This window comes from Seriola aureovittata, chromosome 23 (assembly GCF_021018895.1).
Source record: "Seriola aureovittata isolate HTS-2021-v1 ecotype China chromosome 23, ASM2101889v1, whole genome shotgun sequence".
In the NCBI taxonomy this organism is placed as follows: Eukaryota; Metazoa; Chordata; class Actinopteri; order Carangiformes; family Carangidae; genus Seriola; species Seriola aureovittata.
In genome coordinates, this window is record NC_079386.1 from 8,937,221 (window position 1) to 8,962,123 (window position 24,903).

Sequence of the window (24,903 nt, forward strand, 5' to 3'; positions counted from 1 at the left end):
ACACTGCATTCAGAAAGTATTCAGATCCCTTCAATTCTTCACATTTTGTTATGTTGCAGCCTTAGCCTAAAATAAAAATTAAAAATTGTTTTCCCCCTCATCACTCTCCAGTCAATACCCCATAATGACAATGTGAAAAAAGAATTTTAGATTTTTTATTTTTTTTGCTAATTTATTAAGAAGGAAAAACTGACAAATCATATTGACATAAGTACTCAGACCCGTTGCTTAAAAAAATATAGCTCAGGTGCCATTTGTCTTGATCATCTTTGAGATGTTTCTACACCTTGACTGTTAAATTCAATTGATTGAACATGAGTTGGAAAGGCACACACCTGTCTATATGAGGTCTCACGGCTGACAAACCAAACCATGAGGTGGACGTAGCTGCCTGCAGAGCGCAGAGACAGGATTGTGTTGAGGCACAGATCTGGAGAAGGTTGAAAGGACAGTGGGTCCATAATTTTTAAATGGAGGACGTGTGGAAAAACCAGTCCTCTAACTAGACCTGGCTGCCCGGCCAAACTGAGCAATCAGGGGAGAAGGGACTTGGTATGAGAGGTGACCCAGATGGCTGAGCTCCAGAGATCCTGTGTGGAGATTTCAAAAATTTTGTTTTCACTTTGTCATTATGGGGTATTGAATGAAGATTGATAAGGAATGTTTTTTTTTTGGTTTTTTTTTCACTTTTTTTTTTATTTTAGCACAAGACTGTGAGATTACAAAAAGTGAAAAGATTTAAGGGGTCTGAAGACTTTCTTAGTGCATTGTTTGTACACACCTAAAGATCATTTTAAGTTTAACACAAAAAACTTTCCCCCTTCAGCAGATGAATTTGAAAATGGTCTTCTAGTATCAAACTCTACTCAAACATTCAAGTGAAGTAACAACAAGCTCAATTAAATTGGGTTTTTCCTTTTTTTTTTTTTTTTAAAAACTGTATCTAATACAGATTTGGTATTTCCTCCCATTCTTCACAGAGTGGGCTTTAAACGGGAATTAACTTACTAAAACCTTCATTGAATTGAATTTTGAATTTCTTGTATTTAAATACACTTATTTTATTACTTTTGTAAGAGATGAACATCTTATACTGGTAGTGGTAATATCACCCCAGCTTATCAGCAGTGTCATGACACTGAATTATGTAATTATTTTTAGGTTGGTGTTCCATGAAGTATTTATGTGTCTGATGATTAATTAAAAGCAGAAACACAAAACATTCCACCCTTGCCTCCCCGTCCCAACCCAGCAGGACACAACACTTGAGGCCCAAGTGAAAGCCAGCGGTCCACTTACTTTGAGCGTCGGCGAGGTGGAGGAGCAGACCCAGGACAAGCAGCAGCGGCAGCAGCAGCGTGGGTCTGGCTCTGTGCATGGTGGGACAGCTTGGCACCAGCATGCTTTGGCAGCCTCGGTGGCACTGGCTCACAGAGCCCTGTGAGTCAGTCTGGTCTGATTTCTCAGATGCAGGGTATTCACAGCCTATGCAAGGCAAGGAGGGATAGGAAGAGGGAGAGGGAAGGAGGAGGGAGGAAAAAGAGAGAGAGAGAGGGACTGAATGAAACAAAGCTGTTTGGCTCCACGGGTTTTATCTATCCCTGCACATTTCTGACATACCCCCACACAGCCTCGGCTGGAGCTGACAGAGGATAGGAAGAGGCTGATGTGCTCACGGGGTATGTTCTGACAGTTCTCTAAATGGAATAGTCACTTCACACAATGCGTGTGCACGTGTGCATGAGAGGGAGAGAGATAGAGAGAGAGGGAGAAACCACACAGATGAAAGGGTGAACTAATAAGATTTTGTCTTCACAGCTTTGGTCGCGAGCACCAATTAAATACGCTGCATAATAAGAGTACATTTTAAGTCCTCCTCAGATCAGTGTTGATATCTGTTTCACATAAGGAACGCCTGTGTTGCATGTAAGAATAGTCAGGGAATACAGGAAATATTCATAAATGCTGAAAGCCATTTCGTAGCTCTTCAGTTGGGAGTTTAAGCAAATTTGTTCACTTAGAGACGGCTGAGACTTTCTTGAGTATTTTTCTATAAAGTACAATACAGGATATAAATGCTGCCTTTTAGTTACATTGTGATATACACGCTCAATAAACCAATTCATCTGAGGCACATGCTTCTTACACCACATTTAATCCACAGTAGATGCTTTAATAGCTCTAAGTGTCCAAACAAAGTGATGGAGTTGCTTAGCTTCAGCACACACACACAAACATTTTCTCCTTTATCCAGTACTGCTCCAACAACAAATAAAATCTATAAGACAGAGTGGCCAAGTGTTGCCATTCATGTTTAAGTCTTTTATCGAAGGGCCACTACATGGCTGTAAAAATCAATGTGATACAGTGAGCTAGTATTAGCTGCAGACCGGCTCTATCCCTTGTCATCCATTTGCTTAAGCCAGCGCTTGATCCTTAGTGATGGATGCTCTGCAGTAGTCTTCGGCTCGTAGCACGGCTCCCAGATAATCCAAGTGTGTGAGCTTTGATGACATACTGTACCGCTTGTTAGCATGCTAGCAAGTTTGCCTGCATTGTTCTGCAGGATGCTGTTGTTTCAGATGTGGTGACTGGTTTAGGCAGACCAGCACATGGTTTGTGTACCATGACATTTCAGATAGTTTATGTGCCATGAGATCAAACGCACAACATGTCAGATCTCTTGAGGTTTTATAATTCTGCAGTTTTAGGAACTGTCTATTCAGGAGACTGTGCGTATAAATCCTTTTGCTAGAAATAATATTTATTGGACTGTTTATCTGCAGATTTGACCGCCACCCACTAAAAGAAAAAAAAAAAGAAAAACAATCCCCCCTAAGCCCAATCAGTAGGCCCGATGATGACAAAGTACCTCATTTCCCTGTTACCAATCATCCTCTTTCTCGCTCCTAGCTCTCCCTCTTTCATTTCTGTGGGCTGTAAATGGCAGAAAAGACGGGAAGATAGCGCACCTGTCACACTCGATTTGTGCTGGGGGGAGATAGACACGACTACCTGTCTCCAAGCGCCGCGGGGCTAGCAGCAAGCGCAAGAGCGGGGGACGTGTGGCGAAGGGAATCAATTTGAGGCAATCTCATCCCTCGCTCACACCACCTCCAACACACACACACACACACTTCTTACAAACACAGATGCGTATACATATACATACATTTGGGCACGCTAGATATTAGATATTTTCACATGAGTAGTGTTTGTAGCGACTGTGAATTAGATTAGAATCAATTGGACTGGAAAACCCTGAGCAGGGTGTGAATGGATAGAAATGCAGTGTGATCCATACGTGGTGCAGGTACAGCTGTCTGTCCCCTCCAGTTATTGTTTTACGATCTACCCCTCCAAATCTAAGTGATAGCCTTTGAGTTAATTAATGAAGTGTGAATTTCCATAATGACATGACATTAAGCAGCAAACAAGGAACAGTACTCAGCAGCCCTCCCCCTCTCTTTTCATGCCCGTCACACCGGCACACCCATTTACGCACACACCCATTTACACACACACACACACACAAGCTGATAGAGGCAAACAAAACCATCTGTATGTTGTGTAACCACCAGTGAGACAACCAAGAGACCGTGCCATGCGAGTAAATACAAGGAGAAGCTAATGTAAGCACTGCCTCACCCCCCCACCCCACCCCAACCACACATACACCAAAACCTTGATTTATACCAAAATTCAGACGATTCCATATTTGGTGTTGATTTGTGGTGTTGATTTTTACAAGTAAATTGCATTGCAGAATCCTTCCTAATGTGCTGGGGGGGCAAACCACCTGCCAGACCTTGCAGAAAGGCAGCAGTTTGCCAACTGCATTGTTATCTGACAATGGATTTAGCCTAAATACTGCAGCTTTTTTTGTACGAACTCTTTTGTGCATGCATGTGTAATTACATGTATTAGCATGTACATGAGTTCAAATGGTCCTTTCCATTTCCTTTATTCCTCGTAAAAAGACTCCCTCAAAGGCGAAGCCACCTTTGCCCATTTTATCCTCAACATGGCCATTTTGCGTTGCACTCTGCGACTTCACTTTCATATATTTGGTGGCACTGATGCTTTCCATTGAACATTTATTACAATAGAAAGAAAAAACAATCTTGTCTTTCTTCCTGAGCCCCCGGTGGTATTATTGTGTTCCCATTCAGTGGTGCTTCATTCAAAGGATTTTGCTGCTGATAGCAATCATGCATTATTAAACAAAGCCTGACAACATGCACAATGTTAATTAGAAAAGGGGGGAGTGTGTGGCAAGAAAGAGAAAGGGGCTGTTGAGCTGTCTGCTCTCTCTCCTTGCCCATGATCCTTATCAGAAATGTGGAAGAGAAGGAGGGAGGGATGTTTATATTCTCCATAATGGCTGGTCTCTATTCTCATTTGAGCGTGTGTGTTTGGTATTCTGGTCTATTTAGACAAGCAATATTATTAAGAGGAAAAAAACAAAAGAATCAGTCATATTTATCTTATATTCCAGCCATACCGCAATAAACTTGTTATGGGAAAGAATGCAGGCAGAATAGTTATGAGCTCTCCAGAGCAGCAGGTTCACAACATCAGCTTCACGCCAATTGTTTCTTTCCATGTTCACTCACATGTCGTAATATCTTGGCAAACCGAGTACAAATCAGTGGAAAACAAATGCTGACATGAGAATGCTACTGATGGTGCAATTTTTAACCAATTCCAACATGGGTTTGAGCGTAGCACATGTTGTACCACATTATGCTCATCCTTCGTGCAAGTTGACTAATTTCACTGTGGCCAGCTCCAGGGAATTTTAAATGGGGTGTTTTTAATTTCAGGCTCATGCACAAACTGTATTGAGCTTCAAGGAAATAGTGTAGTTACGGTATGTTGTCCTTAACAGACCACAGCAGCCACAAAAATGCCACCAAATCTATTAAGGCCAATCCCTCTGTAATTAGCCCAACACATGCAAGGACAAAGCATGGCAAAACTACTGAGGTTGTGATCCATACTGCCTTGCGTTATAAAAACTTGCCTAGTATCATGCCCAGCCAGGCAGAGCAAATAAGAATTTGTTTCGTTTTATGAGGCAGGACTTGCTATTTCCCTTTGGACTAGCAGAGTAAAGGAATGCAGTAATTACCCCCCACATGCACACTTTCAAAATACAGCTATATGCATGGTTATGGCACTGAGCACGCAGGGTAGGCTGCTGTGTTAGTACTGCAATGATCTCTATGATCCTGCCTTTTGATTTTGCCCCGACGCTGAGAGAGACGGCCCCTGCTTCTGAAGCCCTAGCTCCTGTTGTGAAGTTAAGTAGCAGTGAGTTGACACACGGTGGACAGGAGTCGGGGCTGCAGCTGATGAGAATTCCACCACCTTCCATTTGCTTTTGACATAGTATGTAATTAAACTGTTCTCTCTCCAACATAACACTCTGATGAAGGCGTGATAGTTGACGGTTGCAGAATAAAGTTTGTTATGTTGAAGAGTTATCCGACATCTTTATTTCTGATGAACCTTTATTGAAGTTTACACTCTGTGTGTTCTCAGATAAAGTAACAAAGTACATCATTGTTGATATGCTGTTACATATAAAAATTCCTCATTGTAAGCCTTATAATAATTTTTGCCTAAATTATAACTTAAATATTATTGTTAATCGAGACTCTATCATTTTGGTAGTGTTTTCATTTTATTGTTTTGATGTATCTTCGCTGTATTTTATCAATTTATAAAACGTATTTGACAGTTACCAGGTAAAAAAACCTGCCTGCCATTAATGTGTTATTGCACACACTATCTACTGAATGCCAACGAGGTTACACTGTGGCATATGTGGTTGTGTTATTTATCATACTTGTAAAGCAAATATGTACATAATTTGAACAGGCTGTCTGACTGTCCATAACTGCTATGCTTTAAAATAGTGGGGAGTGAAATTATGAACATTATGTAAAATAATTTAGCTGCACACATTTCTCCTTTATGTAATACCTGTAGGTGTCGTTGACCAGCCCTCTGTTTTGCCCCTTGCCTTTTTCTCTCTTTGAGAATCTGGACAGCACTTGTCATGGCATCGACCTGTTGTCCTGAGAAGGCTCAGAGGAAGGCAGGGACAGGAATAAGATTCAGATGCTTAAGGCCCCAATATCACTTAATTAAGAGAAAAGCACTGTCGAGTGAGAGAGCATACGCTCCAGTTATTCCAACCACAAGGTTAAAGGGCATATAAAAGCACACAGGTTGCTGTGCACTAGTATTTCTCCTAATTCAACAGCATTGAGAACAGCAAAGCATGCCTGCCTGTGACAGGAACCCACTCATGGTGCCCCCAGGATTTTTTTTTAAATATCGTATGACCAGATTTATAAAAATAAGCTCATCAAAGGCACAGCTCCCCACCCACATACATCTACACCCACCCATTTCCTTTTTAAAATCTCCACTTCCTCGTCAGGAGAGGTGAAGTTTGGGTTAAGTCATAATGTATTTTACATGCTAACTGCAGAAATCTTTTATCTTTTTCTGCTGCTCATTCTTTAACCCCGAAGTATTAGGTCTGAGCCTCTCTTCACTGACTAAAGTCCCTTTCTTATGTGTTGTTCTTTTTTCATAACCACTCTTTCCCTTTTTCTCTTGTATACTTTTCCTCTTTTTTCTTTTTTCCTCAACCACTACTTTCTTCTTCTTCTGCCCGCGATGGTGTGATTTAAGACCGAGTGACAAGGCCGTTTCTCACACATCGCTCCCGATCAGCCGGCATGTGTAATACCATCCCTCAAGCTAAGCTAAGCTATGCCCTCGAGTGCAGCCTCCACATGAAAGACCCTGACAACCACACATCAGAGGAGTTTATTTGCTATACTTATTTATTTACTCTTTCCCCCTCCCTTCTTGCCACCCCTGACCTCCCTCAAACAAGCCTCCCACAGTCATAAACTATCCTTTGGGTGGTACCGCCTGACTTTCTGTTTGAGAAAGTCAGGGTTTATAGTTCCGCCTGCAAGCCTGACTAATTTTTGACAAGCAAATGCTGCCAGTGCTGCAGCTGATGTCTTTGGTTATATCTTGTTTTCTTATGAATGAATCACCCAACATGAAACACACAGCAGGAAGCTAATTGGGTCTGATGACATTTGTCTGTCTAATAATTGGTTTAAAAGCACCTGCTGCGGCTTTAGTACAAGGAAGCTATCACAATCCCATCTCAATTGTGTGTCCGTTTCAAATTAGTACCAAGAGATTTCAAAGCCATCCCCCCTTCTTTGTCAGGAAAATGAACTGGGCTTTGAAATGTCACAGCACAAATAGTGTAAAATAACATTTATTCACCTTGCTTGTGAACACTGTCATTAATCAAATGATATTGTTGGGCCTTTTCTTTGATAATTTCCCCACAGCAAGTAAAGGTTACACATCTTCATAGAGCATAAACTTCCGTGAAAATAACTTTGTATTTCAAAAAAAAAAACACAGGTCAAGGAGAATGAGTTTCAATTTGAAAACTGTTACCTTGTTTGGGTGCAAAGAGCAAGGTTGTGTCCTCATGAGAATTCAGCCCACCCAAACTGACCTTGAGCATACACTTCAGTAACTGAAATGACCACGTAGCATCAGCTTGCAAATACTCCTCCTCCTCCCACTTGTTCTGTGTGCTCTTTTTGTTTTCAACAGCCTCTCCTTGACTTTTCTCTCTACCTGGTGTACCTCACCACTTTCATTCTCTCTCTCTCTCTCTCTCTCTCTCTTTCTCTCTCTTCACCCATCTTTCTTTCTCATCTCATTCCTCGCACCACGTTTCCCAGCAGCTGTTGGGTTCAGATGGATGGTCCCCACAGTGCAAGACCCTGACCTGCAGTCTAGTGACTGATTATCCCGGTGCCCTGTTGTGCTGCTCCCTGAACGCATACCAACACAGAGTGCACACATACGCACTCACAAACAAACAAACACACACATGTACACACACACACACACACACACACACACACACACACACACACACACACACACACAAGGTTATGGAGCTATTGGATAAGCTTTAGCGACACTGGGGAGTTTAGAGAGGAAAAAAAGCAAAACACCAAAGCAACATTTTTCATCCTTGTCTGCATGTTTGGATCACCTCCTTTGACCTTGGTGACACTGGTAGACACACTTCCTATTGAACTCTAATTGACAGCACTAATGGCAGCAGATAAAACCACAGCAGAGTACAATCAGCCTTTGGGTAAGCGTGCGAGCTGTGTAAACTATTCAAATGATTGTCGGCTTATTGGGAGACCGTCCCTTGTGCTATGTGTTTGCTTGTCACAGTGTGGGCGGCTTCTATAGTACAAGCATGTGCCACTTGGGTCGTGCTTGACCTTGTGCATCAGCATTTAGTATAAGGAAAGAACTTGTTATCATGCAAACAGGCTGAATCTTGAGGAGTCTATTGTGTCGAGAGCAGAGAGTGTGGCAGGATGGGGGGAAAATGAGAAAAATGGTAGACGCAGCAGCAGCAGCCAACCTGGAATGGCTGGGATTAAATTTACGCCGCATGAACAGGGGAGGGCTAAATCATGTTACATATTATGAACCAGAAAAAAGGAAGGGGGAGTGAGAGGGGGGCGGAGCAGAGGGGTGGAAATATAATGGATAAGGGGAGCAACGAGGCAGAGAGGGAGAGAGGTGGCGAGAGAAAGGAGAGGAGGACAGGGGAAAGTAATGTCGAAGGAGGGAGGGAGAGGAGAGCGCACTGTAGGGTAGAGAGCGGGAGAGGTGGAGGCAGAGGGAGGGAAGCAAGGGAATGTGCCTCACTGCCAGCTTTTCTCACGCTCCGTCTGTGCTTGTACGCCTAACACAGGCAGCGTGAGAGAGGTGGAAGAGAGAGATGAGGGATAGAGCGAGAAAAGGCAGGCGCTGCTTAACAGGAGATGATGGTTGCAAGGCCACTTTGGCAGTCTAAAGGTATTGTTTCCTGAAGGGAAGGAGCTGGAGAGATGACAGCAGGTGAAAGAATGAGAGAATAAGAAACATGCCACATCTAAACCCCATTCACCCTAAAAACCACAAACTAAGGATCAGGTCTGCATCCAATCAAATAGATGCAGCCTGCAACAAACAACTCCTACACATACATGCTCACAAATGTAAACTCAGGCATTCATGTGCACAAATAGACCAATACAAGCAGAGTACAGGCACGCATACCCTTTGCACCACATGCTCCTGGCACTTTGACATCTACCCCCAACACTGCAACGATCTGTGGGAGGATGAATAATCTCACTTCCGTGAGGCACAGAAAATGAGAGAGAGGAAGGAGAGTAAGAGGGAGGTTGTTCCCAGCCTGAGCTCACGTCGTTTTATGGAAAGCTCAGAGCCCTCAAACAGACAAAACAGCATTCCACTGCCACTCGCCGACATGGCAGAAAACATCAGAACAGAGCTCTATTCAAAATAACTGAATAACACAGCACTGGGAATTGTGTTGCCCCCTAATACATATGGCATAAGTCAACAACAATATGCTTCCTTATCTTTTCGAAACAATTGAACACCAAGGTACATTGTGTGGTAGTGACATTTTAGTGGCTTTTGTACACAAGCCAGGCCGTTTGGTATGTAAATGCACTACTTAGGCGTACATGAAGGATGTAAGGAGGCGCTTGGGGCATACACGCTACACTCATAGGGCAGCAAAATAATTAAAATGCCAAGTGTCTCGCATTATCTAAATGCTAATTTGCCTCGATATACCCAGAGCTAAAATGTAATGCCACATTATGGTTTCTGTAGTGCACTAAGGCAATGACGGGCAAATTTCCCTTCAATTAGCCTAGCACACAGTGTGCTATCTTTTACCTAAGGTGATGCAGTGGATGTTTTCACAAGTGCACTCATCATAAGGCCTTAGTGTCAATCCATGTGGATGTCTTAAGTAGTTCTTGCACCTCTGTGTCACTAGTCAAAAGCTAAATTAAAAGGGGACAATGTTGTATGAATTCTATGTGTTATGTCGCTTTTATCAACAGGCTTCAAGCAATGCATAAATGCTATCCCGTTTCACTCTAGCCGAGGAAAAAGTTGGTCAAGCAGTTCTGGGTTTTCACTGTTTTATGGACACTGGTGTTTTTGCCATGACTCTGATTTGAAAAGAAAGCCTGAGTCAACAACTGAAAGAACAGACAGGCAGCATTAGAACCAGCAGCTTATCAAAGGTTTTGCATGAAAATACATCAGTGCCAACAGGGAGGGCAATGGGACAAAAAATATTATCACAGATATGAGATGTTTTTGCTGAATACACAGATAGAGGTGAAATTGTGTTGTTCCTGCTTTTCCATCTATATCCTGATAAGACTGTCAAAGGACATGCTAGGTGGGGATGAACAGCATTTTAGAAAGCTGCTTCAATATTTCAGAGGTTCAAGTATTCTTACTAAAGTTTACTGAGCACTTTGATGTGGGTACTTGCTGATTAATAGATTTGAAAAGCTAAACTTTTTTTATTTCTTGGACGCCCTTGAAAGGTGTTTTAGTCAAGCCAAGCTATTGTTCTCATGAAAGGCAGTGCAGGCTGCTTGTGCAACTCAGTCGAGGGAAAGCAATGGTTCACCCCTAAGGCAAAAGCAACAATTCCCCCTTTGTCGTTTCACTAAGACAAATTCTTGCCATTGCTATGTTAGCAACCAAACAGGAGCAGTTCCCTGTTAGTGATGGTCTACTGTAGCACGTGAACAAGACATTTTATTATGCAGCTGAATACGAATGAATAGGTCCTTTTCTCCAGCCATAGTTTGGAGATTGAAATTCAAATCAAATGCCACCTTCAAACAAATGTCAGTACAGGAAATCAGAACTGTTCTGCCAAAGCTTGGCATCAAGCAACATGCACAGTTTGACATTTGGAACTGATTTTCTCTCCCTCTGTCCTTGTTTCATATAAAATTAACTTGGTAATCGTCACAAAAATGCATATAAACCCACATCACACAAGCGGTCTTTGCTGTTCTCGCTCTACATCTAACACCCTCGTAGAAACCTTTATACAAGCTCCCCAACCCAATACAGTCCACCCCCGAACACTCACAAACATGATTAAGACACTGTCAAGCTTGACATTGCCATCTCCAATGCTGTCAGTGGCCCTCACTGGGAGTTGCTGTTGACTGACTGCCTGGATGTGCCTTATCATTAACAGGGCCGCCTGTGCCACCACAGAGGGGCTTTGATGACAGAAACTAAGGCCCCAGTGCTTGCCCCTCCCACTTTGCCTGCCCAAGTGTCATCTAAATGAGATAGGGCCCAGGAGCTAGGGGATTAGGCACTGCATAATTACCTATTTAAAGACCCTAATTGAGCATTTCATTAAGAGACTGGCACTGAGATTTTGCCAAGGAGGGCACTACAGGGAGAGAGACGTATTTGTCTGTGCATGCATGCGTGTATGCGTGTCTGCATGTGTGCATGTCTGCATGTGTCTGAGTGTGTGTGGGTAGTTGATGGTGTGCATATGCCTTTGTGTGCACTTCAGAACTGCAGCAGACTGTAACCTTGAATTCAAGGGTTACCTTGTTAGCATGGAGGTCCCTGGCTTGCTTTTATGTTTACATTGCACTTAGACTGTTTGGCACATGATCGTACAAGTAAATTAAATCATAATTCACCTTTAGATACTGACTGGTCATAAGTAAACATAGCCACTGTTCCACTGAAGAGGACTCTGCTTTTTCACATGGTTATGCTTCAATAAACAAAATTAAGTTACATATTTAGTTAAAGGTGGTGGTTTCAATTTATGTTAGGTCAGCTGCCCTTGACTGCACTCTGTGAACTGAAAATATGTGACCCCACCCGATGATGACTTTTTTGCTATTAAATCAAAATAAATCTGTTATCTTATTCTCTAACTTACTCGTGATTAACCTTCTCTCTGTGGAGTGGACATTTTCCTTCTGCCCAACAGTGAGAAAATGCAAGGGAAACCAGTTTGTCATTCTGTAGTGCTCGTAATTCATATTTTAATGCAGAATTTTATCATCATTCTTTATTTACTTTAAAAAACAGTGGTTACAGGCAATTTACTATGGCATTCACCCCTTGCTTTAGCCAATGAAAACTTGTTGGGGAGATATGTACAATTCTTGTGTTAATGTAATGCAGATTCTGCTCGAGTTGTTCCAACTTCTATTTTTGGGTAACATTGTCAATGCCAGACAAATAAAGCTTTAAACCAAATGAGAACATTTGAGAAAACTGGGCTCTGCTACACATGATAAAAGGAAAACACTACAAAGCTATAACATTTCCCATCTCTGTGAAGCTAATTGAATCCAATAGAAAGGAAATTTGTGTGCACACATTACCATTTCCTTTAGCCCAATGACAAAAGACAGCAAGCAAGTTAATGCCACTAACATTGTCAGCCGTCAAACTTGTGCTTTCATGACGCCACAGAGTGTCAGCCCCTAGGTTTCCAGTGCCACATCTAAAGCAGTTTTGTCAGACAAGGAATGAGATACAAGAGGGACATGTATAATTATGTGTGGCTTACAGAAACTACGAAGATACAATTATTCATTGTTTTGTTTACAACTGAAATTGAATTTCCAGTGGAGGTTGGATAGTATAAAAAAGAAAATTTCACATGACTTCAAAAGGAGCGTAGTCTTTAAGATCTTCAAAGCTTTTGTGACAAAAAGTACCACCAGCACAGTTTAGAGAGAACTCTGTTCATTTGCCTTAACGGCATTTTACATTTTTGGGTGGCCACAGATTCCTTTGCAATTCCACTACATGACCGCTCTTTGCTCATTTACTCACGCATTTCAGTGCTGGTACATTTGTGAAAGATTCTTAGTTCAGATCATAATTCTAAACTTCCTGATCTGTTCTATGGCAGTGGCTAAATTTAATGAACAGAGGTGGACTCCAGATGACACTGGGGGCCCCTGATCATTTCTCATTACAAACTATTTCAACAGCAATCATCAGAGCAGAATGCTAGACCCAGATACTTCGCTGATGACCAATTTGACCTAATTTCCATGACCCAGCAGGCCGTGACTCTTCTTTGCCCCCTCGTCTCTATATTTGGGTTCACTAGGGACGTTGGCAAGTCACTGGCAGTTGCCTTGCGCATGATTGACTTGTTTGCTAAATGACTAGAATCTGAAGTGGCAACTCTAGCTGGGGGCTATTGGAGTCTTTGGGGCAGACACCAGCTGCTGACTGTTACAGATAAACTGTCCCTCCCTCTGGGGATTCATGTGAGCACTATGGTGGGAATGGTGCTGAAGTCTGGCCAAAGATGCTCAGGGCTGTAATGACACTGAAACATCATGAGTCAGTCAGTGCTGTTCTATCACCAGACTCATTATTCTTCTTTGACATGATGGAGGTTGAAAAGGTTCCTGCACTGGCTGGGAAATGAACCTGGATCTTGTACATGACAGGTGAGGAATTGGTCCCTGAGCCACCAATGATAACAAACTCAAAAGTGAATCCTATGTCTCTTTCAATGTTAACTCATTGTCAGACCACTGCAAAGGCATCAGGAAATTATTCCATCTTTCCATATCACATTGTAAGCTGTCTCGAGTATTTGGCCACCTTAAGTGTCTCACGCGAAGGTGAATCCAAGCCATTTCTTTAACATTAGACACCACCGATGTTCCTAAGTTTGTGTCAGGTGTACAAGGAGCCGCTGCTGTGACTTTAATGTAAGCATGGGTAGGTGGGTAGGTTAGTTAGTGGGTAGAAGGCCTTATCCAAATCTCTCTCTTGAAAAACCATCGTCTAACTCCCTCTCTCCCTTTGTTGCCTTACAATGAAGTTGAACAATGAAGTGCACAATAAGCTGCAGAGTCTGAAATATATTCACTTGCATAAATGGCAGATTGGCAAAGGGTACACAAGAAAGCAAGACACATAATCTCCGAGAGAAAGCCTCTTTGTGCGAGAAAGCGTGCCCATGTGTGTACTCCCTTCCAGTATAAAATTTCGACGGCCTTGTCACTGCTGTGATTGTTGAGTAGAATATAAGCCTGTATGCTCTACGCTTTGAATGCTGAAGATGGGGATTCCTGACTGTACAAAGACTGTCTCAGGACTAAGGCTGTACCTTGTGACTGATTGTAATTGGCTATGGACTTAGACATTTAATTATTGATGCGACCAGTATTCATTTAAATGTTCTGTATTGTCATTGAATTTTGCAAATCCTTTTTTACCCGAGACCATTGTTACATCTCGTGGTTATCCTTCGTTGTTACAAATGCACTTGACCATGTTTTGACCGCATATGCAAGCAAACACCAGGGTGGATTTAGAAAATGTATGCAGAACAGATTTCACACACTTCTCTGCTGCCCTCTTTTAAAATTCTACTCCATTAATGGATTAGTAGGCTAACTTTAAGTATGACATAGTGTAAGAGAGCCAAACTATTGCATAATTCAACATTTGTGTGTGGTCTTGTGCGTGGACAAACTACCTACTGAGCTTGCGAGTTACCCATTTGAAAACACCCACAACAGAGTACCCTCTAAACCAGGCAGTTGCTATTCCAAGGTTCCTCAGTAGTTCTGGCAGCACTGGTGACAGTGGAGCCAATCTAACGGGAGGCCCAATGTGGGTCCTATCAGGCCTCATCTTGGCCTTGCGCATTTCCTATCTCCCCATCTCTTTTGAGGAGACATCCATCTTGATTTCTGCTGAGTGCCAAAAAGAAGGAGTAGGAGAATGAGAGGGAGAGATGGAGAGGGGGATGGAAGAAGGGTGTTCACCTGATAAGGCTGCTGAGAATCACAAGAGAGGATCTCAGGGAGCGTGGCCCCAACATGCTGAAAAGAGGAACTTCATCTTTATCTAATTACCACAGGGCCGTTTTGCCAGGGTAGATAGCATGAGCGATTATGGCGGCTGGTTGGTATCACAGTACTCTCATGCCTTTACAAGCACACGCATTCTCACGCACAAACTCAAGCAGATATGATTAACATTCAAATACACTTCCAGTGACGCAGAGAGGTACAAGCACACACACACACACACACACACACACACACACACACACACACACACACACACACACACATATACACATACATGGGGCCCAGGGCTGAGTGCCATAACAGCCCAATGAAATATATTCAGATTAGAAAGGTGTCGCATTACTCTCCAGCCGGATGATAAATACGCGGTTAGCACCATCATTAATCTTGTACCCCCTCCCCACCTTCCGCCTCCAGACACGGTGATGTAAGGGGAGGGGAGCCAGCATACACTGGATGGAGCTCGTGCCTCAGTTAGGGTTGCAGCGGTGTGGCCGGTGCATGCATGGAGCGCCCGCACCGCCTTGTTCTGCTAGATCTCACAAGCACAAGAGGTCAGGGCAGACTGACTCACTGGGCTGCTTGTAATGTCACTGTTCGTAGTGGCAGGTTGGTGGATTGAACTGAGGTGAGGCTCGTTCTATATTCAGGGATTGTTGCAGAGAAAAACATACAACCCCCCACTCGTTTGTTGCACACATTGTCTCTTTTGTTCTCAAGCTGTCGATGGACGCTCCCTGTCGTTCTCTTTACATCCACCTCTCTGTCCAATTGCCCCAGCCTTCCTCTTTCTTTCTAACTGCACTGCTTTCTGCTGCCTCCCTTCTTTCATCCCTAGGGTTTTCTGACATATTGCCCCGGACAGCATTTCATGGTAAGTGGCCATTGTCTGGCTAATGAGCAGCATGCATAAAACACCAGAGGGCTGAGAAGACAATGACAGACATACACACAGAGACAGAAACACATGCTGGGCACAAGGGTGGATTCACCACCAGTGGCTTAAGCAGCATATTTCTCCTGCAAACACCGGCATGTCCCTCTAGGGAGGCTTCAGACAGACAGTTCAGACAGTGGCACATTGCCCTCAATACAAACACAGCCCTAGGGAGGGGTCAAAGGTCAAGAGCTGAGGAAATTACTTGTGATAAATTGGCGATGGTGCCAATAGTGTTGTGTATATGTGAGTGGGGTCATCCTCCCCTTCCCCTTCACTGGTGTGTTTGATGAAGTGTATATTCTTTGAGCATACAGCCTGTGTCTCCAGCACGCTGAGAGCCAGAGTTTGAGCGGGATCCTCCCACAGATCCTCATTCAAGGGGTGCCTCTTGGGAAAAATGAGGGGGAGCACTTCATTGGATTTGGTTCAAAATGATGACTAAAAATTTTAACGCTCAACTGGAGTGAGACTGAGTCACAGAAGCTAAAGTAGCATTATGTCTTTTTTTAATCATCTATAGTAACATCTGCTCGGATGCTGATATATGGACTGTATACTGTACATTTCCATTATGATAAACTTATAAAGAGGACCTGTTGTTAGTCTATTAACAACTTAGTGAAACAAAACAAAACCTCTTCAAACTACTCAACATCACAGCAGTTTAATTTAAGCTCAGTGAAGCAGACTTGTGTATTTATCATACATTTGTAACATGAACAGGTCCAACCCAATGGCGCACTGCAAACTGTGTCCCTGAAAACTGGTTAGACATTATATTTACAAGATGTTTTGCTGATTCAGAAGTCTTGCAGGAGGAAAGTTGAGTTGATTGAAAATTCACGGCTGATCTCCCATTCCAAGGGCAATTTTGCGAGGGATGTTTTCTCATTGTTGTGAGAAACTTCTGTCCAGACTCCAGCCAGCAGTTGCCATAAATACTTTGGGCCTAATTTTTGCCTTCTCAGATTATGGCCTGTTTTTTTTCTTCTCCTGTCTGCATTCTGTAATAACCAAGACAACAACAGGATGAGTTTCACTCTTGCCAAGACCTTTGAGCTTAACAACAAGCGTACATTGGGACTATTGTGCAAGATGGGCCAATATAAACTCGAGTGTTTCATTGCAAGATGGCTGATTAGCTCTTAAGGGGGTTGTAAAGAATTTGGTGCCTTGGTTTTGGGCTTCACTCATGAGGCGCTTGTTAAATTAGGGTGATGAAAACTATTCTGCACACGCATTGCATACACTGGTATATAAAATGATACTATAATCAAGCACAAATTCCACACAAATATTGTCACGCTCACGCAGTTACCTTGTGTTGAGCCAATTGTGTTACCACATTTTTATTGAATCTCTCAGTCGCCCCCAATCACTCTGTGCTCTATAAAATGCTGGCAAGGGGATTGGGGCTACTATAATGGTGGCTCAATGCAGAAATAAACTTGTTTTACTGCTGCAAACAAAGTGATGTGACCTGGAAAGGTTGTATTTTTTGCTGGGATAATGACTGTATTTTAGAGTCAAGCCTCAGTGTGAACTCTAATTACTTGTCTGGGGCAACTGAGCTACGTTGGTCTCAAGCACTTAGTAATAAAGTCCATATTGGTTCCATGTTTATTAAACACAACATGAATGTCTGGTGAAAGTAGCTTTCCTGAGTAATCATGCTCTGGATTTATTGTTGCTTCAGGTCATTTTTTGTTTGATTATCATCCCATAGGTTTTGATACTGCAGCGTACAGTTCAAGTGCTTGTCCACCACTTCTAAGATACAAAAGTCTATCATGGATATTTTCAACATCTTACAACAATCACAGCAACCACTAAATCATCGTTTGACATGAATCACCAAATCAATGTGTTCATCACCTTGCTGAAGTCAAACTTCACCAACACTGCCACAAGGCTGACAGAGATATTTTTAAGAAAATGTCCTCTGACTTTCCCATTTTATATCATTTCATTATCCACACTCTGCAGAACTGGCTCCCAGTTAACTTAATCACTGTGACACCCATTTCTCATAAATATGCAAATACAATACAGACATCTTGACTACTTTGAGAGTAAAAAGGGACTTGCAAAGACTTGCTGAAGACCCTTTCTCAAATCTTATGTCAAGTCTTTTGAGCACCTCATGTGGGCCACTTTTGTTCAGAAATTGTGAAGTTTCTGGGTTCCCACAGCAACATGTTTTGCCAAAACACAGCATGCTTGCTTGTCACAGTAAATTTAATCATATAAAATGGGAGCACTCTGTGCTGCTCTCATCACTGCCACTTTTTTTTTTTTTTTTTTTTTTTTTTTTGAGTGGTTTTGTTTCCACTGTGGTTAGAATTGAAGCAGATAGAGTGGAGGCACAACAAAGACAGAAAACCATCCCCGCAATCTTAATGAAAATAATATTGTAAAAATGTCACAATGGAGGTCTGGTTATATAGCTAGAAATATAATTTTACACTCAGGTCCTTTGTGTCCTTCTAGACCACTGGCGCACTAGTAAAACAGTACTCCACAGACTGAAAGGCGGCATGGGTTTGTGAGATGGTAGGGAAAAATAAAAGAGACGTGAGGCAGGAAAAGGGGATTTGTAGGGGTATTAAGGCATTGCACGCCTGCTGGCTTGTGCCTTATCCCACCGTACATTCCAGTAGTGCAGTGTGCAAAACTTAACAGTCCTCAGTCAACAGAAAACTTAAGGACTTTGGTAGCCCATATGCAACTAGTGTCCCCTTTGAAGAGGATCATCTCAATCTATTGTCACCTGTCTTGTCTTGCCTCTGTGTATGTGCTTGCATTCCCGCTGATCTACTTAATCTGTGACAGAGGGGCAGAGCTTGTGGACTAACAGCTGGGAAATCTGTGCCCCCTACTGCCCCTGCACTCCTCCTCCTCCTCCTGCCACCCACTCTTTCTCCCTCTCACTGCCCTACCAGGTCGGCCTACTGACGGCTAATAAAAGAAGCGGCCCTTGACTGTTAACAGCTGGGTTCCTGTGATCTAACTCGGCATGCGGCTTGCCAGGGCTTTTTCTCTGGGAGCAGAATAGCAAAACACATAAGAATAGCAGGGGAATCAGGGCAACAAATACAGTATACAGAGAGGATTGAGATGAATGAAAAATAAGGGAGCATAAAAGAGAGAAAAGTGAGAGAACAGACATACTAGCATGCAGTGGTAAGCCAGAGGAAGGGGGCTCAGTGGCTGTCTTGTCCCTGGCTTTTCATGGCCTAACCAGCTAATCAATAGCACAGAGAAACACTATTTCAGTTGGCTCACTGAGCTCTCCGTACAGGAGAAATACTTAGACTGCCAACTCAGTCTTTCTGTTTTTTTTCCCCTCTCTCTCTCTCTCTCTCTCTCTCTACAGTGAGAAACAGCAGTTTTTCTTGTAATATATTTAGCTGATGTACAGGAAGTGATGCATCTCGTGCAGTGGTGAGTGTGCACCTACGCAGGAACCTCAGTTGGACGTTAGAGGGATTGCAGTGAGAGCAGGGAGCAGCTGAAGTATGTCATTGATATTAACGAGAGAGTTTACGTAGCAGGGGATTCAGTGCCTTGAGAGTTTGGTGAATAGAAGAGGTGGTTTTAAAAGAATTCAACAATCAAAATCCTGACAATAAAAAAAGATCAAAATAGCCATCTCATTTATCATTAATTCTTAAAACAAACAAACACTGAGCTGAGTGATTGCAAGAGGCTTTGAGGATTATTTTAGATATAGACCCCACTTTGAAACTAAATTCTTTTGGTCCTGCGGGACAGCTTTGATGCGTCATTGGGAGTGCCGAAGCCGTTGGAAATGGATGAGGTCCTGCTCTCTCTGCTGTTGGCATTCCAATCTCGAGAGAGACGTGAGAGTGGCACCGTTACTCTAAAACAAGGACTCCAGACGGGGTCATGGGTGGGGGCTATGATGTGAGGGAGGCTTAAAATGTGGCAGACTTAAATAGCTGTGCATATGACCCGTCATGCCTGACCTACACTCTCTTATCACACTGCTGCACCATAGATATCTTTTTCTAATTTTGTGTGTGTGTAGTGGGGAAGTATGTGTGTAGTGGGGAAGTTGGTGAGTATGAAAGACGACTCCAGATGCTCCCAGCTGGCTGTTGCCCAGTGAGGCTAATACACTACTGCCTGCCTAATTAGAGCACACACTCACACACACAAGCACAGTCGACCCCTCCTCGCCACTCATGTCCCGCTGTTTCAATGGGTTTATGGTAGGAAGAACATATGCCCCCCCTGTGTTTTATACAGGACACACATGCAGACAGCTAAACAAACAACCAGGGGCTTAATTACCTCATAAGGGAGGCCAGGGGTGAGGGTATAATGAGGTATAATGTAAAAGGATGCACAATGTAACACAGGAAAAAGCAATGCTGTGCTGTAAATGCAACCGGTTTGTGGATTTTTATTAAAGTGTTGACTCTGTAACAAAAATGATCTAGATTGCAAGTGGTGTGGGAGTCTAACTAGCTCTCAATATGTCTCTGTTTCGTGCAAATACACAAACTCACAGGGACCCCCTTGACTTGGCACAATATGGATATGTTGGTTCTCACAGACAGAAAGGATCATGAACTGATTAGCTTCTAATCTTGTAGGCCCTCACTGTGTTAAAACCAGCATCAGCATATTTTTCTTGTCAATCATGACACAAATTGATTCAGGATGCCATATGGACATATGTATGTCTGGATGTGTTGGCCACGCTGACCCTTTCTTTGGGCTGTCAAACAGCAACACTGTACTCCGACAGCAGCAGCACTCCCTCACAACACATCGTGTCAGACGTTCTCCTGCCAGCCTGTCAACGCTGGGCTGTGTGTGGCAGCTTGTCCCCCACCACCCCCCTTTTTTTCCTTTTGTCTTGTTGGCATAAACATATAAAACAGCAATATAAAACAACTCATACCATCTGCAGGCAGAAATCAGTTTCAAGTTAAACCATGAATTTAAAAATCACAAACAGCGTACTTTGTCTTGCTTTCTTCAATTTCTTACTTGCACAACATCTCTGTTATCATGTGTTTCCAAGGGTGTATTTCTCACATAAACCAATCAATAAGCATTAATTTAGTAGACAAGACAGGATTACAATATAGCCATTCACTACATGTACTAAATGTTGCATAGAAGCAGGAATCCAAATAAGGCATGGTGCTTGTCAGTATTTGAACATCGGTTCACAAGTCATGTCTGACCACAAAGCAAGGTCTAAAAGGGTAAATGATAGCCTCAAAACAACTCGCACGGAAACGGAGCCAAATGAGGACATAGAAGAAGGGGGAGGAAGGTTTTGGGCAGTGGAGTAACAGAGAAAGAGATCCCAAGGTCAGTGTTGTGGGGCCTGCTATAGATGAGGGGACAGAGATGGTGTGGACAGATGTCAAAAGTGATAAACGTCAGGCCTGACAAGCTCCAGCTTGGCTATCAGTTACTACTCGGAGCCTGGGGTCGGGCAAGTGCCAAGACAATGCCAACGCCTCTCTGTGACGATCAGTGCCTCCGGAGATTGTGCAAAATGGCTGCCGCCATGCCAACGCATTATTACGAGTCACTGCCTCTGCAATTTTTTTTTCTCAAAGGAAGTGCCATCTGTGAGTGACAGCGGGGCCTCAGCCATTTATTCTGAAGGCAGTAAACAAAGCTGCCATTTTTGCATTTTGAGTGTCTAGATGCTTGCATGTTACCACCGGTGAGGCTGTTTGTTGTCATGAGAGAGATTAAGGGAGGTGTGATGTATATCCTTCTTCCATCTCCATTTTTCTAGTCGAATCCATGCTCTCTTATACGCATTACTCAAGCAGCAGAACAAAATAAATCCTCATTTTCACATTTGAAAGCAGGCTGGACAAAAATCCAATACTCAGGAGAGTGCTTGGTCTTGCTTTAAGCATAACAGCTCATGAGAAGAGAGTGTGTGGGGGGGGGGGGCATTGGAAAATAAATCCATATCAGGCCATTTACTTACATATTCTGTGGTCATTGATGATCTGTCAAACCATTTATTTCAGAGTCTGAACTGCACACCAAAATCATTTTCCAAAGAACTTTCTCTACATCCAAAACAAATAATGAATAACTCACAAATCGATACAGTGTGCTTTATTGAGCTCACATGCTTGACTTGAGTCTGGCACCTGGCCTAATTGTTTTTCATTTGCCAGATATCCTCTTCTCCCCCTCCTTTGTTCTACTTTGTATCAGGCTAAATAATAACAAAAAGGCGCAGACCTCAAATGGTGTGCATATACAGTGTGTTTGTCATGAACCATAGCGCAAAGACTATATCTTTTTTAGGGATAGCAAATCTTCGTTGCACCCTGCCAGCTCCATTTCCAGAGAAGAAAAACAAACCCAATTTTAACAGACTGATTTGACTCTTGAATATATAGAAGCTCAGCAGTGTGAATCAAAAACATCCGGCACCCTCGATCAGTGCCTCTCAATGGGCCTCGGGTTTCTCAATGGAATCACTGTTGGCAATGCCACATCGACCCGGGTCACACCCTGCTGTTCTACTGAGTGGGGCTGAATAAAATCTTTGCACGCAGACTGCGAGCTCGCCAGGGTAGGGTCAACTGCTCTGACCCCCACCGGGACACCAGGCCCCATCTTCCTGAAAAAAATGCCACCAAAAAAGCGTCTGTATCAGCAGGATACCAACAAAATCACTGGAAGAGAGGTTCCGCTAAGCAGTTTTGACAGACAGGGAGACTGGCATTTTATGCAGTATTTGACAGGGACGCATACCCAGCTCTTTGAGGAGGTCTACTTTCAAAGAGAACTGGTCAAAAGCCAAATCAGTTAGCATGTGTAGAGTGTATAAGAAAGGGAAGATCTTGAAATTCAGGATGTGAGAGAGGAACATAGGAAATCAACTGTCTTATTTTAAGTCAAGAGAAACATTATGCCTCCAAGGTACTAGAGAAAAAGCTATACCAACGGGTTGAGGGCCGAGATGAAGCTTCTTTCATTTCCTGCCTTCCTCTCACCTAAGTGAAACTGGGGCATTCCTGTCTGTCTAAGCAGCACTGAACGAACGACTTCCAATCCTCACTGACCCACTCAACTCCAGCGTCTAAGGGTCCCTCTTGGGTCATGGCCTCAGTGTCACATGCCAGTGGACGAGAAAGGGATATTGATTACCAATAAACTCATTAAGAACTAAGAGAAGGACTTTCCACCCAGACACAACAATTTGTTTCTGTCAAAACAAGAGCTTAACAGTCAGATTGCTTTCACCGATTCAGTTTACTCTATGCCCTTTTGAACTCATTGTTTTGCAAATGAGCTAAGGCTCCATGCCGTATCAATAATTTTAATATCAATATCAATATTAACAATTAGGTGATTGGGCTTAATGTAATAGCTTAGTAGTGAAGATAATTAAGTGGCCATAATTCTGATAGTGCTGGCAGTTGTTTCTTGCTTAGGGACATTATGTTACAGCCATTATTTTACAGAATGAGCAATTGATAAAAATGTCATGTATCTGCTCCTGTTGTGCATCTGCTATCCCTGATGTTAGCTGGCAACCAACCACATATCTGTTTCCATCTTCTCTGCATATTAGGTTTAATATGATGTGGAGCTTGCAAGGTTGTGAAATCTGGCACAAGAAAATTAGCATGGTATCTACTGCCTATGTTTATATAAATATACAGGGTCTGTAAATGTTAAGGTTATTTCATTTTCTTCTTTCATATGTATTTATTACCCAACTATATCCCCTCTTATAAGGTTTCTGAAACAATGCAAACCAATAAGATGATTTCTATTTTACACGGTTCAAATTTGATTTGTGACCAAAGAGCGCCCTTTTGTGTCTGCCTTTGAAGCACTGGTTGGGGAACCCTGTTTGCTGTATTTGCGATGCAGGCTATTAGAAACTTCCCCAGCATATCAATGATAAACTGCCAAGTCGTTGCCCCTTTGCACCCGCTATGACACCTCCGCTCTTCAGGCCCTGGAAAGGATGTGCCAGAAGATCGAGATACCAACTCAGGACGTAGACAACTATGGTTATCGCAGCTCTGCCATTAATAAGATCGCCCGGTGGCTTGTGTCCCGAGGTTTACTGGTCTGTGTTATCATGGTTCGGGACAATCTAAAATGAAGCAGCGCTGGAAATATGGCGCCACTGTGACAGGGGGTAAAAATGGGAAGAAATGTGATGGGCCACGGTGTCAGCGTGGTTAATCGAAAATAATGGCCAGCAATTTATAGTTGCCGTCCTGACCAGCACTGGATGTACTGATGCAGGAGATCGAATTTTAATGTGTATAGTCCATCACTTTATACAGGCTACTGATGTTTAGGGCTCCGGCCAAACAGCACATGAATCTATGGACGGAGGTTATCATACAGCAGTAATAAACAGGGCAACACTCGAAAAACACCTCTGTCTGCTGTGTTTGCGTGTTCACAATTTGTGCGTGCGTGCGTGCACATGAAAGAATCTTGTTCGACATTAGGATGGTTTGACAGTCATCTGATTTCCACCTGCGGCCGTTGTAATAAATAAACAATAAAGGCAGAAGGAGGAGGTAGGCTCATGGGAGATGCAAATGAAAGCCACCTGCTGTGTTGTTGAGACCACAGGGAACCATGAGAGCCATCAGTATTTTTCCTCATTTGACAAGAGTCCATCTAATCTCCCTTCCCCACTCGTTCCTCTAACTGCGCTCCCCTGGTGTTAAACACTTGAAATGGATCCTGAGGAAAAAATAAGTCCAGATGTTGTACAGCCCTGCGGCGCTTTGCTTTACAGCACTGGTTTTGTTGTCATTTAATGTACCACAGTCCTCGAATAATTAGAATAACCGCAGCATTTGGGAATGTTTTGTCAAGAAGAACAGATCAAATTGACTATTATTTATCAATACATTTTTAACTTATCAATGAATTGATCTTCAGTTTTATCAAGAAAAAGGGTTTGCTTTACCAAAACCTTTTATAGGTATGTACATGCAAATATTTTCTCTACCGCAGAGGCAAAGCTCAGGCAAATTTCTGCAAACTGGTCAAACTGTAATCACTATTGCCCCTTTCAGACAGTGACCTGGTTAGTCAGTCTAAATGGGCCATCACATGTAATCTGACATGGCTGTGTCTCCCAAA

General features: G+C 42.9%; 1 protein-coding gene across 30 annotated transcripts in view; it reads right to left on the reverse strand.

The window, feature by feature from the left end:
• The window catches only part of LOC130164064 (receptor-type tyrosine-protein phosphatase delta-like), a 355,849-nt gene that overhangs the window by 95,439 nt on the left and 235,507 nt on the right, over positions 1 to 24,903 (reverse strand). For all 30 annotated transcript variants that reach the window (XM_056368470.1, XM_056368468.1, XM_056368467.1 and 27 more), the window contains one exon: positions 1,300 to 1,485. In XM_056368470.1, the coding sequence (XP_056224445.1) occupies positions 1,300 to 1,402 (103 nt within the window). In that variant the 5' untranslated portion in view covers positions 1,403 to 1,485. The remainder of the gene's footprint in view (positions 1 to 1,299; positions 1,486 to 24,903) is intronic.